Source organism: Ursus maritimus, unplaced genomic scaffold (genome assembly GCF_017311325.1).
Source record: "Ursus maritimus isolate PB19 unplaced genomic scaffold, ASM1731132v1 scaffold_2, whole genome shotgun sequence".
NCBI lineage: Eukaryota > Metazoa > Chordata > Mammalia > Carnivora > Ursidae > Ursus > Ursus maritimus.
In genome coordinates, this window is record NW_024424452.1 from 5,033,708 (window position 1) to 5,049,115 (window position 15,408).

General features: G+C 58.5%; 1 protein-coding gene across 1 annotated transcript in view; it reads left to right on the top strand.

Annotated features, from left to right (window-relative positions):
- Window positions 1-15,408, top strand: part of CYTH3 (cytohesin 3) — a gene marked incomplete at its 5' end in the record, with an annotated part of 28,950 nt that overhangs the window by 8,687 nt on the left and 4,855 nt on the right. The window contains 8 exons of the mRNA XM_040636543.1: window positions 3,364-3,482; window positions 8,714-8,794; window positions 9,237-9,349; window positions 9,455-9,603; window positions 9,770-9,881; window positions 14,773-14,849; window positions 14,931-15,002; window positions 15,077-15,231. Of these exons, the coding sequence (XP_040492477.1) occupies window positions 3,364-3,482; window positions 8,714-8,794; window positions 9,237-9,349; window positions 9,455-9,603; window positions 9,770-9,881; window positions 14,773-14,849; window positions 14,931-15,002; window positions 15,077-15,231 (878 nt within the window). The remainder of the gene's footprint in view (window positions 1-3,363; window positions 3,483-8,713; window positions 8,795-9,236; window positions 9,350-9,454; window positions 9,604-9,769; window positions 9,882-14,772; window positions 14,850-14,930; window positions 15,003-15,076; window positions 15,232-15,408) is intronic.

Sequence of the window (15,408 nt, forward strand, 5' to 3'; positions counted from 1 at the left end):
GGCTAAGGTTTTCTAGATGTTCATGGATGAATATAAGTTTAAATATTAAAATTTTATTTTTTTGAAGATTTATTTGTCACAAAGAGCACAAGCAGGGGGAACGGCAGAAGGAGAGAGAGAAGCAGGCTCTCTGCTGAGCAGGGAGCCTGATGAGGGGCTCCATCCCAGGACCCTGGGATCATGAGCTGAGCCAAAGGCAGACGCTTAACCAGCTGAGCGACCCAGGCGCCCCTCTAAATGATATTTTAAAGCACAAACATTGTCTAATGATAGTGGAACACTTACTCGTATTAGCGTTACCCAGTGTACTCGGGGCCCCGGTAATAAATGACCACACACTCGGTGGCCTGAAACACACGTGTGTTGTCTCCCAGGCCCCGGGGCCAGAAGCCTGGGATGCAGGTGTGGGCAGGGTCGGTTCCTTCACGAAGCTCTGGGGGAGAGTGCGCTCCGTGCTCCATCCCCGCTGGTGGCGGCTGCCGGCCATCCCTGGTGTTCCCCAGCCTGTGGACCCGCCACTCTGCTCTCAGCCTGCGTGTCACAGGGACGGGGACGCATGTCAGCAGCTTCCATGTCCTCCTCCTCTGCTTCTGCCTCTTTGCGTCTCCTCCCCGACACAGTCCCGTTCACCCTTGCAGCTGTTCTCTTTGACTCTGGCTTTTGGCTCCATCTTCTCTTCGGTGCCCGGCCTGGCTCACCCTTGTGGGGCCGTGTTTTCCGGGACCTCTTGCAAAGGGAGCTGGAGCTTGACGTGGGGCTCTTCTGGCTACCTTCCGTAACCACGAAGCACAGAAGAGATGACCTTGGGCTGGGCCTACTTGCTCTTCTCAAATCCTGGTTCTTCAGGCTGTTGCATGGCCTCCCCAGGGAGCCTCCGAGTGGTCGAATTGTAGAGCAGGTCGTGAGCCTCATCCCCAGGCCTGTTCAGTTCCGGGCAGGGCGTAGGCTGATGGAGTGCCTGGGACCTTGTGACTGTGGACATTGCTGGGCCCGGAAGCTCCGGGGACCGCTGGGAGGCTGGAGAGAGCACAGGGCGGGATGGATGCGAGATGCAGTCAAAGCCTACCCCCCCCCCAGGGCCCAGCAGAGTAACAGCAGCAGTCGGGAGGAGGCCGCAGGGACCTGGCTGCGAGACCACCTGCCGCTGCCGTTTCACCACTGCTGGGTGCCCCCTGCCCTCCAACGGCCAGTATCACAGCTGAAGTGGTCATGAAAGGCCAGGCCAGGGAGGTCACCCCAGATACCAACCAGGCATCCACCCCCAGGGAGCACCTGCTTCCGCTGGGCCCTTGGCCCCAGGACCTCGGGCTCCTTTGGATGCTCTCTCTCCTGTCCTTGCAGTTTGGGGGGGGGGGGGGGGCAGCAGGATCTACCAGTTCCACCCACATCCGGTCTGTGAGTCCTTGGGACACGGAGTCGGGAGACGCAGACCAGGGCCTCCAACCTCTTCGCCAGGGATGTTAGGTCAGACTGTATGTGTCTGCCCGCTGCCCAGAGCCCCACCTCCCTTACCCTGGGCGCTGGGCGTGCACGGCGCCAGGACCGTCACTCGTCCCTCACCTTGTTTTGGGGGCCTTGCTGGACAGGTGCGTCCTTGGGATCGGAATCCTTACGGTACGTGCACGTCTTCCCGAGTAGAAGGTGATCCCTAGGGGGCCTGGACTCGAGCTCCCACCAGAAATAGACGAGAGTTAATTTAGGATCGTCAGACATACTGGCTTTTTGGTAAACTTTTATTTTTTGAAGAACAGCATATGGTGCACAATCTTTGAATGCACAGCTTGATGAATTTTTACACATTAAAATCCTCATGTAACCCAGAGCAAGATGCGGTGGGAGGGCACCAGGAGTGTCTGTCCAGTGTCCCCTCCTAGCAAACAAATCTCACCCGACACACAGCAGCGCCTGTTGTAAAACTGCAGATGGCATCAAGGTGCCTCCTGTCGTCCTTTTACTCCGTGTCACGTCTGTCCGACTCATCGGTGTCGTCGTGCGTGTCGCGTCTGTCCGATTCATCGGTGTCGCCGTGCGTGTCGCGTCTGTCCGACTCATCGGTGTCGCCGTGCGTGTCGCGTCTGTCCGACTCATCGGTGTCGCCGTGCGTGTCACGTCTGTCCGATTCATCGGTGTTGCTGTGTGTTTCTTCTCCCGTTGCCGCACAGTGTTCCGTCACATGGAGTCTACCAGAATAGATTTATCTCTTATTGGTCGGATGTTGTTGGATTGTTTCCAGTTTGGGGGATTCTAGATAAGGCTACTGTGGACATTCACGTGTTTGGGAGAAAGCAACAAAGACTCTCAGAGGGACCGTGTGGTGTGAGGGAGCCCGGTCCTGGGCACGGAGAGCGGTAGCTGGAAAGTGTTCTCCGAGTTTGTAGAAATGGAGGCGAAAGAGGGCAGAACTCCCTTCCCAGCTTCGCCAGCACGTGTTTGGAAACCAGCTCAGAAGCTGTGTCACAGGTACATTTTCGCTATTCTTAGGGCTTCTCAGGAGAGGAGCACAGCTAATTCGGGCCAGGACAGCGTCTCTGCAGCCTTGCACTTAGAAATTGTCACCTGTGCCCTTGAGGGCCTTCAAGTGGGTGTGGATTTTCATGGGCTCCAGCTCGGTGGCACGGAGATCGGTGACCATGTTCAGCCACAGCTCATGGGGATCCCGTAAACATCACGTACACGATGGACTGTCTTCTCACACAGCAGAGGTGGCTGCAGGGTGTCCAGCGGCTCCCAAGCGACGGGACCCAGGCCCTGTGTTCATCCGGGCCGTTCCCTCAACCTCTGGCTGTGAGGGTTCCGGTCATCACGTCTGCATTCCAGGCAGGAGGAGGGATAAGTTGCTGCTTACGAGTCCCTTTTGATCAAGAAGGCAACAGCTTCCCCAGGTCCTCCCTACAGACTTCTTTCTGACCAGATCGGGGTCACACGGTTATTCCTAGTTGCAAGGGAAGCTGGGAACATGATTATTTAGCGAGGAATGGCAAAGAAAAAGGGGAGCTTGGGGAGGGCGTGGGTTGGCCAACCACATACGGCCTGTGCCTCTTACCCACAAAGCAGATCGTTCTCCCGAGCTCGGGAAATTCCGTATTGTTATTACCTCTGCCTTTCTAACCTCTAATGCCTTCTTGGTAATGTTTTGTTCAGTAACCCGTTTATTTGTCTTCTCGCCCATTAAATTGCCAGGAGGAATGAATGTGCTTTCCTCTGATGGACAAAACGTAGTCTGGGGCGTGAGAATCAGATTGTCCTGGTATTTTTGCTGTGTCCCAGCCAGTAAGATCATTACTCCAGATGTATGTCTGTCTTTGAAAAATGAGTCTGGGCGACCCTCCTAACCAGGGCTTCCTTTCTTATGTCCCTCTTCAGGGAATTCAGTTTCTAATAGAGAATGACCTGCTGCAGAACTCCCCAGAAGACGTAGCCCAGTTCCTGTACAAAGGAGAAGGCCTAAATAAGACCGTAATTGGGGACTATCTGGGTGAAAGGTAAGTTAAAGGAGAACCAGCAGCCCGACCTAGGCCCGTCCCCCCCATCAGGGTCTGTCACAGTTATCCGTGGGCGTAGGGGTGCACGTGCCGGTCCCCACTACCACGTTGGCCCAGCGCAGTCACATCCTCTCCCTGCCCTGTCGGGGGAGAGGTGTGGGTGCTCTGGGGCCAGGGTGGGGTCTGTGGCCTCTGGGAGCCTGTATTCAGGGAACCGTGGCAGAACCGGGGTTGGTGCCGCCTCTTCTCTGTACCTCAGAAAGCATCTGTTTTTTATTTGCGAGAGAGAGTGTGCGTGCTGGTGAGCATGTGCAAGGGAGGAAGGGCAGAGGCAGAGGGAGAGAGAATCTCCAGCGGACTCCCCACTGAGCACAGAGCCTGACACGGGGCTCGATCTGAGGACCCCGCGCTCATGACCTGAGCTGAAGTCGAGTTGGGCGCTCGGCCACCTGAGCCACGCAGGCACCCGCTCAGAGCCTCTTAATCTTCTTTTCATGTTTTGCCCAGAAATAGACCGGGTTTCTCCGTGGTTTTCTTCCCCCTGTTGCTCGGGGGTGTGAGCGAAGGTGGGAAGTTATCGGAGAGCAGCTGGTCCGATTTACATCCCCAGCCTCCTGACTGAGGGTCCGTGGCTGTGCTTGGCAGAGGTTAGGGCCGGAATCTAAGGCAGTGCATCCCCGGAGTCAAAGACCAAACAAGAGTGTCTTTAAACAAGAGCCCAACAGGCGCTCAACCGGAGTGGTTTCTGTTTCTAGCTTTTTATTAGAAATACTTGATCGGAGGTGGAAAGCGGAACACTTGCTAACTCATTCTGCGTGTCCGGTACTATCCGATACCAAAGCCAGAGGTCTCACAGTAAAAAAAACCCTACAGAGCAGTGTCTCCTCTGACTACTGAAGCAAAAAGCCTCAACTAAATATTAGTAAATGTAGCAGATATAAAAATGACTATACACGAATATGTTCGCCCCCGTGCATGCATGCATTATCCCATGAGTACAAGGCTCGTTCAGCTACAGCAGTCAGAGCGACATTCAGTTTCGATGCAATAAAGAGCAAAACCCACGTGATCATCCCAGTAGATGCTGGAAAGGCTTTTGACAACACCGACTGCTTCAAGACGGAAGCGTTCAGCAAACCAGGAGAAGGGAACTTCCTCAGTGGGGTGCAGGGCACCTGTGAAACCCACGCGCTGACTTCATGCTTTCTCTCAAGAGCGAGAGCAAGACCTGGCTGACTGCTCTCACCACTTCTCTTCAGCGTGGTACTGGCAGCTCTAGTTAGGCAAGAAAATGAAGTTAAGAGCATCTAGTTTGGAAAGGAAGAAATAAAACTTTGTTTGCAGAAGACAGAATTGCGTAGGTAGAAAATCCCGAGGAATCATTAGAAGCATTAGAACAAGTTCAGGAAAGCTGCAGGATACAAGGTCAATAGTCCAATTCCATTGCAGTTCTAAACGGTAGCAATGAGCAAGCTTGGAAAAGATATTAAGAAAAACAGCTCCATTTTATAATAGCATTAGAAAGAACAAGGTACTTGGCAATACATTTAACAAAAGAAGTACAAAATATTTACTCTGAACTACAAAACTTTGAAAAAAACGAAAAGACCTACGTGTTCATGGGTTAGAACATTGATCTACAGATTTAACCCATTCCCTATCGAAATCCCAGCTAATTTCTTTGTAGAGACTGACAAACTCATCCTAAAATTAATGAAGAACATCATGGGACCCGAAATAGCCACAGTCTTGGAAAAGAAGAACAAGGTTGCAGAACTCACATTTGCTGATTGTAAGACAGACTAAGGCCACAGTAATCAAGACGGTATGGCACTGGTGTGAGGACAGACTTCTCGGTCACGGAATAGAGTGGAGAATCTAGAAATAAACCCTTACATTTATTGTCACGTGATTTTTTTGACAAGGGCGTCAGGACAGTTCAGTGGGGGAAAGAACAGTCTTTTCAACGAATGGTCTGGGACACCTGGATGTCCACATGCAAAAGAGTACCATTGGGCCACCCAGGTGCGCAGAAATTAAACTGGATCAAAGACCTACATGTGAGAAGGAAAACGGGAACACTTAGAAGAAAACATGGGGTGGGTCTGTGACCTTGGATTAGGCAAGCGTTTCTTAGATGTGACCCCAAACACACAAACGGCAAAAGAAAAACTTAGGTAAACGAGACGTCATCAAAATTGAAAACCTTTGTGTTGAAAAGGAGTCATTAAGAAGGTGAAGAGGCAATCCACAGAAGAGGAGAAATGTTTACAAGTCATGTATAAGTCTGATAAGGACGTCTATCTAGAATATGTAAAGAACTCTTACAACTCAATAATACGACGGCTTACTTATAAAATGAGCAAAGCACCCGAACGGACGTTTCTCCAAAGACGATAGGTAAATAGAGGACAAGGCCATAAGCACACGACGGGACGTTCAGCACCCGTGGGCCCATCACGGAGCTGCCACTTGACACCCACTGTGGTGTCTGCAATAATAACGAGGAGATGACAGCAATGCCCAGGACGTGGGAAGGTCAGAGCCCTCACACGCTGCTGCTAGGATAGGAAGTGCCATGGCTGTGGGAAGTAGTTGGCAGTTCTTCAAAATACGTCGTCGTGCGACCCAGTAATTCTCCTCCCAGGTACTCACCCAAGAGAAGTAAAAATGTCCATCCGCACGAACACGCACCAATGTTTGTAGCCGCGGGAGTCTCGGGAGCCAAAAGGTGGAAGCAGTTCCGATGCCCATCAATGCCCACGTCCCTCAGCTGGTGGGTGGACAAGGTGCGGTTCACCCGGACGATGGAATAGTGATGGGCAACAAGGCGGGGCCGAGTGCGGGCGCGTGTGTGAACACGTCAAGCTAACACCAGGGGCCAGTCGCAGAAGACCGCATGTTGTGTTCCTCCATTTATGCGAAGGGCTCCGGGTAGGCGGACCTAGGGAGACAGAAAGCAGACCCCTGGTAGCCTGGGGCTGGCAGATTGGGAGATGGGGTTTCTTTTGGGGGTAACGAAAGTGTTCAGAAATTGACTGTGGGGACAGTTGCCCAGATCTGTAAATATACTAAAAGCCGTTGAAAGGTACACTTGAAATAGTTGTATGGAATGTGAATTATGTTTGAACAAAGCTTAAAAAAATAAACCAAAAGAAAACCTGAGCAGTGGCCCAGGGGTCGCAGCCCCTCATTGAGTCGTCTGTGCCACGAGGGCCAGAGTCTGAGTTCGCCATCATCATGTGGCAGGTGCGTGAGATGAGCGAGGACCTTTGTGTGATACGCAGCCTGGCGGTTCCTATAGTCCACGGGTACTGAGTGCCTGCAGATTTTGAGTTCCAGAACATAACAAGTTCCAAGTCCATGCCAGGCTCTGTTTTAGGCACATGGGTTGTGTTGTTTTTTTAAAAAAAAAAAAAAAGACGGACCCATCCACTCGTGGAGCTATATTCTGCTGGAACGACACAGACGATATGTAATAAGCATAATCAACGTGGGAAGCGTTTCTACCGTATGTTAGGCAGTGATGGGGCAAAGGAGAAGTGGAAGTGTGGAAGGGTGTTGGGTGAGCTGCGGTTAGCAGTTAGGCTAGTCTGGTCAGGGCTGTCTCACTGAGAAAGTGGAGTTTGTGCGAGGACGTGAGGGACGAGGGCATTTCGCAGGCAGGTGTTGGGGGAGAGCGGGATAGGCAGGTGGTCCGTGCATTTGGGGCAGTGTGACTAGAGCAGAGGGAGGGGAAGGGTGGCAGAGGTTCTCAGGGTGATGACGGGCCCTTCTGCCCATTGCTGAGGGATGGGGGAGGATTCCCAGTCGGGGAGGGATGTGGTCTGATTCACAACTCAAAGCCATGTGGGCTTAGGGGGTGCCATCCAGGTGTGAAGGTTCGGAGTGGGGTCCGGCAGGAGTCAGGAACCCCAGAGCAGCAGGCTCGCAGGTACTGTTTGCATCACGGGCGAGTGTGGCTAGAGAGGAAGTGTGGACAGAGGACCGAGCCTCAGGGACCACCCTGGAGGGAGGACAGGCTGGCAGCAGGAGTAGGGGTGCAGCCGCCCCTCTGATCACTTGCCCTCTCTGGTCCCACCTTGGGTCTTCACACCAGCTGCATCCTGTATACCTGTGAGCCCAAGACCCTTCTTGGAGGAGCCCAGCTTCTTCCCCGGGGACGTGCGATCGCCGAGCTCTGCACCCCGCGCTGGGCGAGCCTCTCAGCCAGGCTGCCTGCAGCGCTGAAGCTGGGACGGTGGGTCCCCGGCTGCGGCTGCCACTGCTTGGGCGCTCAGCACGGTGTCGGGCCCACTCCCTGGTCTTTGCTGCTGCCTGCCAAGACGGGCTGGGTGCTCGCCGCCTCCTGGGGCGCTCCCCCTGGCGCCCACATCTGCACGGACCCACAAGGCCTCAGACAGCAGCTTGCCCCAGAGAAAGGAGGGGAACATCGCAGCCTGTGCTCTGTGCCTGTGCCCCTTCCCGAGGCCGTGTTCATCCCTGCAGCCCTGTGGGTGGCTGGCAGGGGTCCCTTTGCAGGTAGCCCTGAGCCGTGGCCATTCCTAGCGGTTGATGGTTTGTGCTGGTGGGCCTGTGCCTGTGGGTGGTCTCACCCTTGTCTTCAGCGAGGCCTGGTCTTCTCCGCGGTCTTGGGAAGTTGGAGGGACCGGTGTCACCCAGGGGAAGGTGGACCCTTGCGTCGTGACCTGCACCGGTGGTGACCATGGCGTTTTGCTGGCTCGGGCTGTCCTTACTGTCCCTTGTGGCCAGGACCTGGGGAAACAGCATGGGTTGAGATTCCAGTGAAGCATGTTGTCCTCTTTTACGTTTATGTAAAAGTGTGGCCTTCGACTGTCTTCTGGCATTTAGTTTGGTTGTAAAAGCTCTCCGGCACTGCCCCAGTTTCTGACCCGGTACTGGGCTCCCGCAGTCCCGCCTGCGAAGCGGACCCGTCGGCAGCCGCTTGCTGGGAGAGTGGGGGGAGAGGGAGACCGTGGTGCTCGGGGCCCTGCGCTGCTGCACTTCCGACGGCCTCTATACCCCGAGCGACGCTAGCCATGAAGTAAACTCCTAACGTCTCCCAAGTCTCTATCCCGAGCCTGAGAACGAACGCGCAGTGCAGTAGACCTTGACTTCTAGTTACGCGAGGTGAAAGCCGCAAACACTTGCCGGTCGTAGGAAACGTCTTTGTTTTGAAACAACTGAAATTCTGCGCAGTGGCCTTGGACCGCATTTGCTTTCTTTCCCAGGGACGACTTTAACATTAAAGTTCTTCAGGCGTTCGTCGAACTCCATGAGTTTGCGGATCTGAACCTCGTGCAAGCCTTACGGTAAGTGTCGGCGCGCCGGCTGCAGCGGGAAGGCGCGGGAGCGGGAGGCAGGCGCTCACCCCGCGGGCCGCCGGCTGTGCGGACGCCCGCGCTCTCCCCCGAGTGGCAGACAGGCCCGGGTGGGCACTCACAGCCCGAGCTCGGGCTTGCCTCCGTGGGACCGCGGGGCGTGCGTTCGGTTTCTCACCTGCCGTTGGGCAGTTGGGTGCGAGCTTTCTGCCCCCGCTGGCGCACCGGCCCGCCTCCCACTGCTCCCGGGCTCACGCCCCAGCCCCGTGGTCGTCCCAGCCCCGTGGACGCCCCAGTGCGGGCCAGGGAGCCCGTGGCTGGCCTGCTGCCGGACTGCTGCCATTCCCGGCCTCGTCCGCGTCCAGGCAGGTGTCCCCGCGCGGGCGGCCCGGACCCTGGAAACGCCATCGTCCCTGGTGCTGTCTCTCCGCAGGCAGTTCCTGTGGAGCTTTCGGCTCCCGGGGGAGGCGCAGAAGATCGACCGCATGATGGAGGCGTTCGCGTCCCGCTACTGCCTGTGCAACCCCGGCGTCTTCCAGTCCACAGGTCGGTGCGGCCGGGCCCCCGCGCCCGCGAGCCTCTGGCTGGGTGGGGGGCCGCCTCTGGCCGGGCGGGCGGCTGAGGGCCCCGGCACCCGCTGCCCTCTTGCAGACACCTGCTACGTGCTGTCGTTCGCCATCATCATGCTCAACACCAGCCTCCACAACCACAACGTGCGGGACAAGCCCACGGCCGAGCGCTTCGTCACCATGAACCGCGGCATCAACGAGGGGGGGGACCTCCCAGAGGAGCTGCTGCGGGTGAGCCCCCTGCCCCGGAACTGGCCCTCACCCCTCGGGAGCGGCGGCCGCCGCCCCGTGTACCATCAGGCCCCTGCAGGGTCCCTCGCGGCCCCGGTCCCGCCGAGCCCGGCGCCCTCGCCCCCGGCTGCGTCCCTGAGCGCGCCGTCGCCTGTGCTCCTCGCAGAACTTGTACGAGAGCATCAAGAACGAGCCGTTCAAGATCCCCGAGGACGACGGCAACGACCTGACGCACACGTTCTTCAACCCTGACCGCGAGGGCTGGCTCCTGAAGCTGGGTGAGTGGCGGCCGGCGGGCGGGCCCCGCGCTCGGAGCCCCCAGCCCTCGGCAGCCAAGGCCCCCGACCAAAGGCAGAAGCGCTAGAAGCCAAGGCCGCTGGGCCGAGCCCGCCCACGGTAGCTGGCCGCACGCCCCACACGCGCTGGCTGCCGCTTTGAGCCCTGCCCTGTCCGAACGAGGCCATCCCGTCCGTGTCCACGGCAGAGAGTAACGGCCGCGCTGCACGAGCGTCCCAGAAAACTGCTCAGTTAGCATCCAGATAGACCCAAGGCAGTTTTCTGTACCAGAGGCAGGGCCTTTACTGCGAGAACCTGCGTGCCTTCTCTTGGTTTGGTGTGGCTGATTTTTGATGAGTGGTTTAAATGTGCCTTCTTGTTGTTTTCCTTCTGCCTGTGGCTCCCACCTTTCTGTTCTGTGACGGGCTGTCCCTGCTTGTCCTGCGTTAGGAGGTACGTACCCAGTGGCTTCCTGCCCCTTCCCCAGCTGCTCATTCCTCTCTCGGTTTCTCTCCCCTGTTGGTCTGTGTGAAGCTCTGAATTGTGGCTGCCATTCATCTGACCCATGTGGCTTTGGACTTGCTGGGGTTAGCTTCATGCAGGGTGAGCGAATGTGACACCCACACCCCGGGGCCGGGCGAGGCGTGGCCGGAGTGCCAGCCTCTCTGCGCCCGGGAGTGCATGGGAATGCCGTGTGGGAACGAGCTTGCCCCTCCGTGTCCCTGGGGCCTGAGCAGCCTGGAGACTGCTGGTCGCCTGCTCCATTCCCGTCCATCACCAGTTGCCTCTCATACTAACCAAGCGCATGTCTGCACCACCCCTGGACGGAGTCCGGAAACGTTTAAAGGGCTTCCTAACCATGGGCAAAGAAGTAGAGTAGCGTTAATATTTTCTGGGCAATTTTAGGAATTGGTAGGGTGGTTTTTTGTTTTGTTCTGTTTTTTTTCTTTCCGGGGGTGGGGGGGTTGGGATTTCTGTCTCACTGTGACACGAGAGCCTGTGAGATGGGACAACACGTACCGACCAGGCAGTCTGAGAACACGCTGTAAGACACCGGGCCTGAGAGGATCCCCACGACTTTTTGTTCTTTGTCAAGGGGAGGGTAAGAGGCAGGTGTGAAGGCGTGTGCCCAGGCTCGGCTGTTGTGATTTGGGGTCTGGCTCCGGCTTTTCTCTGGCTGTGCTGAGGTTTGGGAGAGTTCCAGATCTTTGTCTAGAGACCCAGAGCCATAGCCGTGGACTTGGAGATGCGTGTCTCAGGTCACCTCAGACCTGTGGCCCCGAGGTCGGCGCAGAGGCGGGATGTGCCCGACACGCCGGCAGCTGCACCTGGGCCACTCCCGTCCCTGTGCCGCCAGGGAGGGCCCCTCGTGTGACAGCGACGGTGCCAGACTGCCTGGCAGCTGGCGTGGCCTTGGCACCAGTGGGAGATGTGCCTGCTTCTAAAGACAGAAACAGATGAGGGTGACAGAGGCGCAGCGGGGCTCGCGTCCCACCGTGCTCTGGCTGCACACGTAAGCCGCGCTCCGGGCGTCCTGAGGAGCTACAGAGCTGGCGGGGTGCCGAGTGGGTGCCCAAGGGGCCCCATGCACACAGTTGTGGCCTCGGCACGGTGGGCAGGCGGGGGACCCGGGGTCGGCTCCTTCTGTGCTCCGCCGCCACGTGCACGGGTGTGAGGGGGGAAGTCGCGGCGCTGGCGTTCTCGTGAGCTGTCACAAAGCTGGTAGTGGTGGTGCCACTCAGACCTCGAGCCAGCCGGCCAGCCGGGTGACTGCCTGGGAGCCCCCTCCCCATGCGTCCGCTGCTGCCTCCCTCGGGCCGAGGCAGCCTCTGTACCCTCTCTGTTCCCAGAGCTGTGGTCATCCAGAGAGCGGGTTTCCCAGCAGGCGGGTCTGCTCTCCACAGCTGCTGGGCCTGGACACAGTCCTGCCCACAGGCCGCCTCCCAGGAGTCTTGATGCTGGCCTGGCCTCTGGGGACAGCTGGTTGGCGTCGGGCTCCAAGGGTCAAGAAGGCAGTAAATCTGCTGGAAGCCAGTGGCGGAGATGGCTAGCTGGGCCTGGGTTAGCGCCGGGCCCTTACCCAGCGCAGGGCAGACCCAGGACACACTGGACGCACAAGTGCTTGGCCCGGCACCTACAACACAAGCGTAGGGGACAACGTGTGTTCTGTGCACGCGCTCAGATAGGAGTGGAGGTCTCCGCGTGACCTTGCTTACTTGTGTCTCGTCAGAAACTTAGCCTTCGGCCAGGTGGCACTTCCAGAAGCCTGGATGCTTTGCAGGAGCGTTGGCGCGTCGCTCCGTGACCATCGGGAATGTCTTGCCGCCGCTGGGTTTTGAGAACGGGTCAGTTGTGTTAACAACACAGGCGTGTGGGGCAGAGCTGAGCTGTCCTGCAGAAAAAGTCCATGTCGCAGGGTGTGTGGGCACGGCGGGCCTGGGAGCAGCCGCAGAACTAGCAGCACGTTCAGAGCGGAGAAGCCAGGCTCCTTTCCATAGGCTCGAGTGGGGTGTGTGTGTGGGTGTGTGTCAGTGTGTCCGTCTGTGTGTCCCTCCCTGTCTCCTGAAGCTCAGCCAGGAACACATGTAAGCAGAGCCTGTCTGTTCCCTTGCAGCGAAACCCGAGGTGGCTCCGACAGCAAAGCTCCCCCCACCTGCCCCTGCTGGGCCTGTCCCCCGAGCTGGAAGAGTTCCTGGGGCTGGGCTGGGAGGCCCTTGGCCATGACCACCGGCCCAGGGATTGGGCTCTCCAAGACATGCCCCTGAACTCAGGAGCAGTGGGGTGGGAGCGTCCGGGGCAAAACACTGCGGGGTTCCCGGCAAACCCGCTTCTCCTGGTGTCGGGTGGTACAGGGTCGGTGATGGGGCCTGGAGGTGAGCGGAATACATAGACCGCCACCTAGGGACCCAGTGCAGGAGGATAGACGGAAGAGCGGGCGCCGGACAGATGGACAGGGTGTGGGCTCCTAGGAGGATTCTCTGAGAACCTGCTTGTGGGGCTGAGTGGAGGGAAGGTGCCAGCTGGAGCAGCGTGGTGGCCGGAAGGAAGGGCTGGGGGCAGCGAGGGGAGCCAGGGGGAGGCCTTGGAGGCCGCCGAGGGGTTGGGGTCCTAGGCTGACAGCGTGCAAGCCTTTGGGAGCTTCAGGCATGGAGAGCCGGGATGAACTTACCTTTTCAAGGGACGCCTGTGGCTGCTGTTGGGTGGACAGCGTGGGGGAGGCGGGCGGCCCGGCCCAGCACCAGTGCAGCCAGAGATGGACCTGGTGGGAGGGAGGCAGAGTGAACTGGGTTCGGGGGATGTACCTGGAGGGAATCTGTGCTCTCCCATCACTGGAGGACTTTGGGACGAGGGTCTCCTGGGTCCCCTCCCTGTGAACGCAGGCTTTCCTGGGGTGCTGCTGTGGAGGTCAGGGATGAGCAGGGCTCCTGGTGCCCAGCCCTGTGCTCGGTCTTTGAAGGAACCGAAGAGGCCCCGTCCAGAGGGAGCAGAGGATTCCAGGGCAGGGCCGAGAGTCCTGAGGAAGCTGCATGGGGCTGTGGGGAGCAAGGTCCCGTTGGGGCTGAGAGACAGGGGAGGGGATGTGGCCCTAGGCCCAAAGGCCCTGGGGCACGGGCATAGGGTCTGAGGGCCGTGGAGGGGGCAGCAGAAATCTGGGGGAGGCACATGGTCAGACCCTTCGTACAGGGAGAAGTGAGGTGGGTGGAGCTGGGGGATGTCTGTCAGGGGGAGAGGGAGGCATAGCTGGACCTTCCTTCCCTGCACAGCCGAGGGCCCCTCCTCAGGGCCCGGCATGCCCGCACGCCAGCCTCTCCAGGCAGGTTGGGCCTGCCCGAGGCCATCAAAAGGAGGTCTGAGGTCTGGTCAGTGAGGCAGGGGTGAGGGGTCCCAGAGGGTCTCCCGAGGACCCTGCCGGTCGCACCGAATCCCAGTGGTCGTGACTGTCCCCTTGAAGCCGGCTGTCTTCCCTGCCTGGATTTCTCCAAACATCAAGGCCGGGAGGCCCTCTTGCCTCAGCCCCAGGCTGACCTGTCCCCCCACCCCCACGTGACCCACACAGCCTTTCCTCCCCTTGTCCCGTCTCCACGGCACTCACCTGCTCACGTGTTGTAGAGAGAGGCGGACGAGCTCCGCCCTGAATGTCACCTGGGGAGTGACCGAGCTGGAAGAGCTGCAATCCACGGATTGCTTGATTCTGTTACCATGTGCGTGTTTTTCTCGTAGATTATGTGTTTTTAAACTTCATGTCAGAAGCTGGAAATTCAAGCCCGTTTGTGCTGAATATTTAAGGGTAAAAGATTTCCTTTTTTGTAGCGAAAGGAGAGGAGACCCAGATGAGCTGTGTGTCTGCGTGTGTGTTTACGTGTGTGTTTACGTGTGTGTTTACGTGTGTGTCGCCGATCTTGTTAAGAGATTAATTCAATCGAGTAATTCCCTGGACCAAGGAGTAATTGATACTGATGGATCCCAGGGCCTCGCAGAGCCCTGAGGTAACCGGATTAGGCCCCGGACAGGCCCGGAGCGGCACTGACTTCATCCTGTTATCATTTCCATGTGGGGAAATTAAGCCCATTCATCACGACTAACGTTTCCAGAAAGGCGGTTCGGAAAGCGGTGGCATTCAGGAGGGGGCCCGGGTGGCCGTGGCGGGGGCGCCGCCCGGGTGGGGGTGCATGTGGGGCCCGCTCGGCGCCAGGCCCCACGGCTCGTCCGGGACTGGGCTCAGTGTGGGGCGGAGTGGCCCACGTTTCCACGAGGCAGGGAGCTAAAGACCGAGCGTGGCTCCTGGTGGCATTTCTGAAAATAGTCATTTCGGTCGGTCCCGGGCCCGCCCTTCTGGGCCCCGGCCCCGAGCGCATGCGCGGGCTGGGGCTCACGAGCTCCTTCTGCTTCCAGGAGGGCGGGTGAAGACCTGGAAGCGGCGCTGGTTCATCCTCACCGACAACTGCCTCTACTACTTCGAGTACACGACGGTGAGTACGCCGGGGCGGGCGCGGGCGGAGCGGCCGGGGGGCGCGGCCGGAGCGAGGCTGGCCGTCGCTCTTGTCTCGTAGGACAAGGAGCCCCGGGGGATCATCCCCCTGGAAAACCTCAGCATCAGGGAGGTGGAGGACCCGCGCAAACCGGTAAGCTGGCCTCCTCTCGCCGCCCCTGCGCTCCCGCGGCCCCCGCGCTCCTGACGGCCCTCTGTCTCCGCCAGAACTGCTTCGAGCTGTACAACCCGAGCCATAAGGGCCAGGTCATCAAGGCCTGTAAGACGGAGGCGGACGGCCGGGTGGTGGAGGGGAACCACGTGGTGTACCGCATCTCCGCGCCGAGCCCCGAGGAGAAGGAGGAGTGGATGAAGTCCATCAGGTGCGCCCAGCCCCGGCTCAGAGCCCCGAGGGCTCCGGGTCCTTTCTGTGCACGCGGTGCGGTGGGAGAGCGAGTGCGTGCACGTGTGAGCGTGTATGCCTGCACGTGGGGGATGGGGGCACGTGCGCCGCACCTGCCTGAGCGCGCGCGCATTTATGCTCCCCCCCCCCCCCCCCC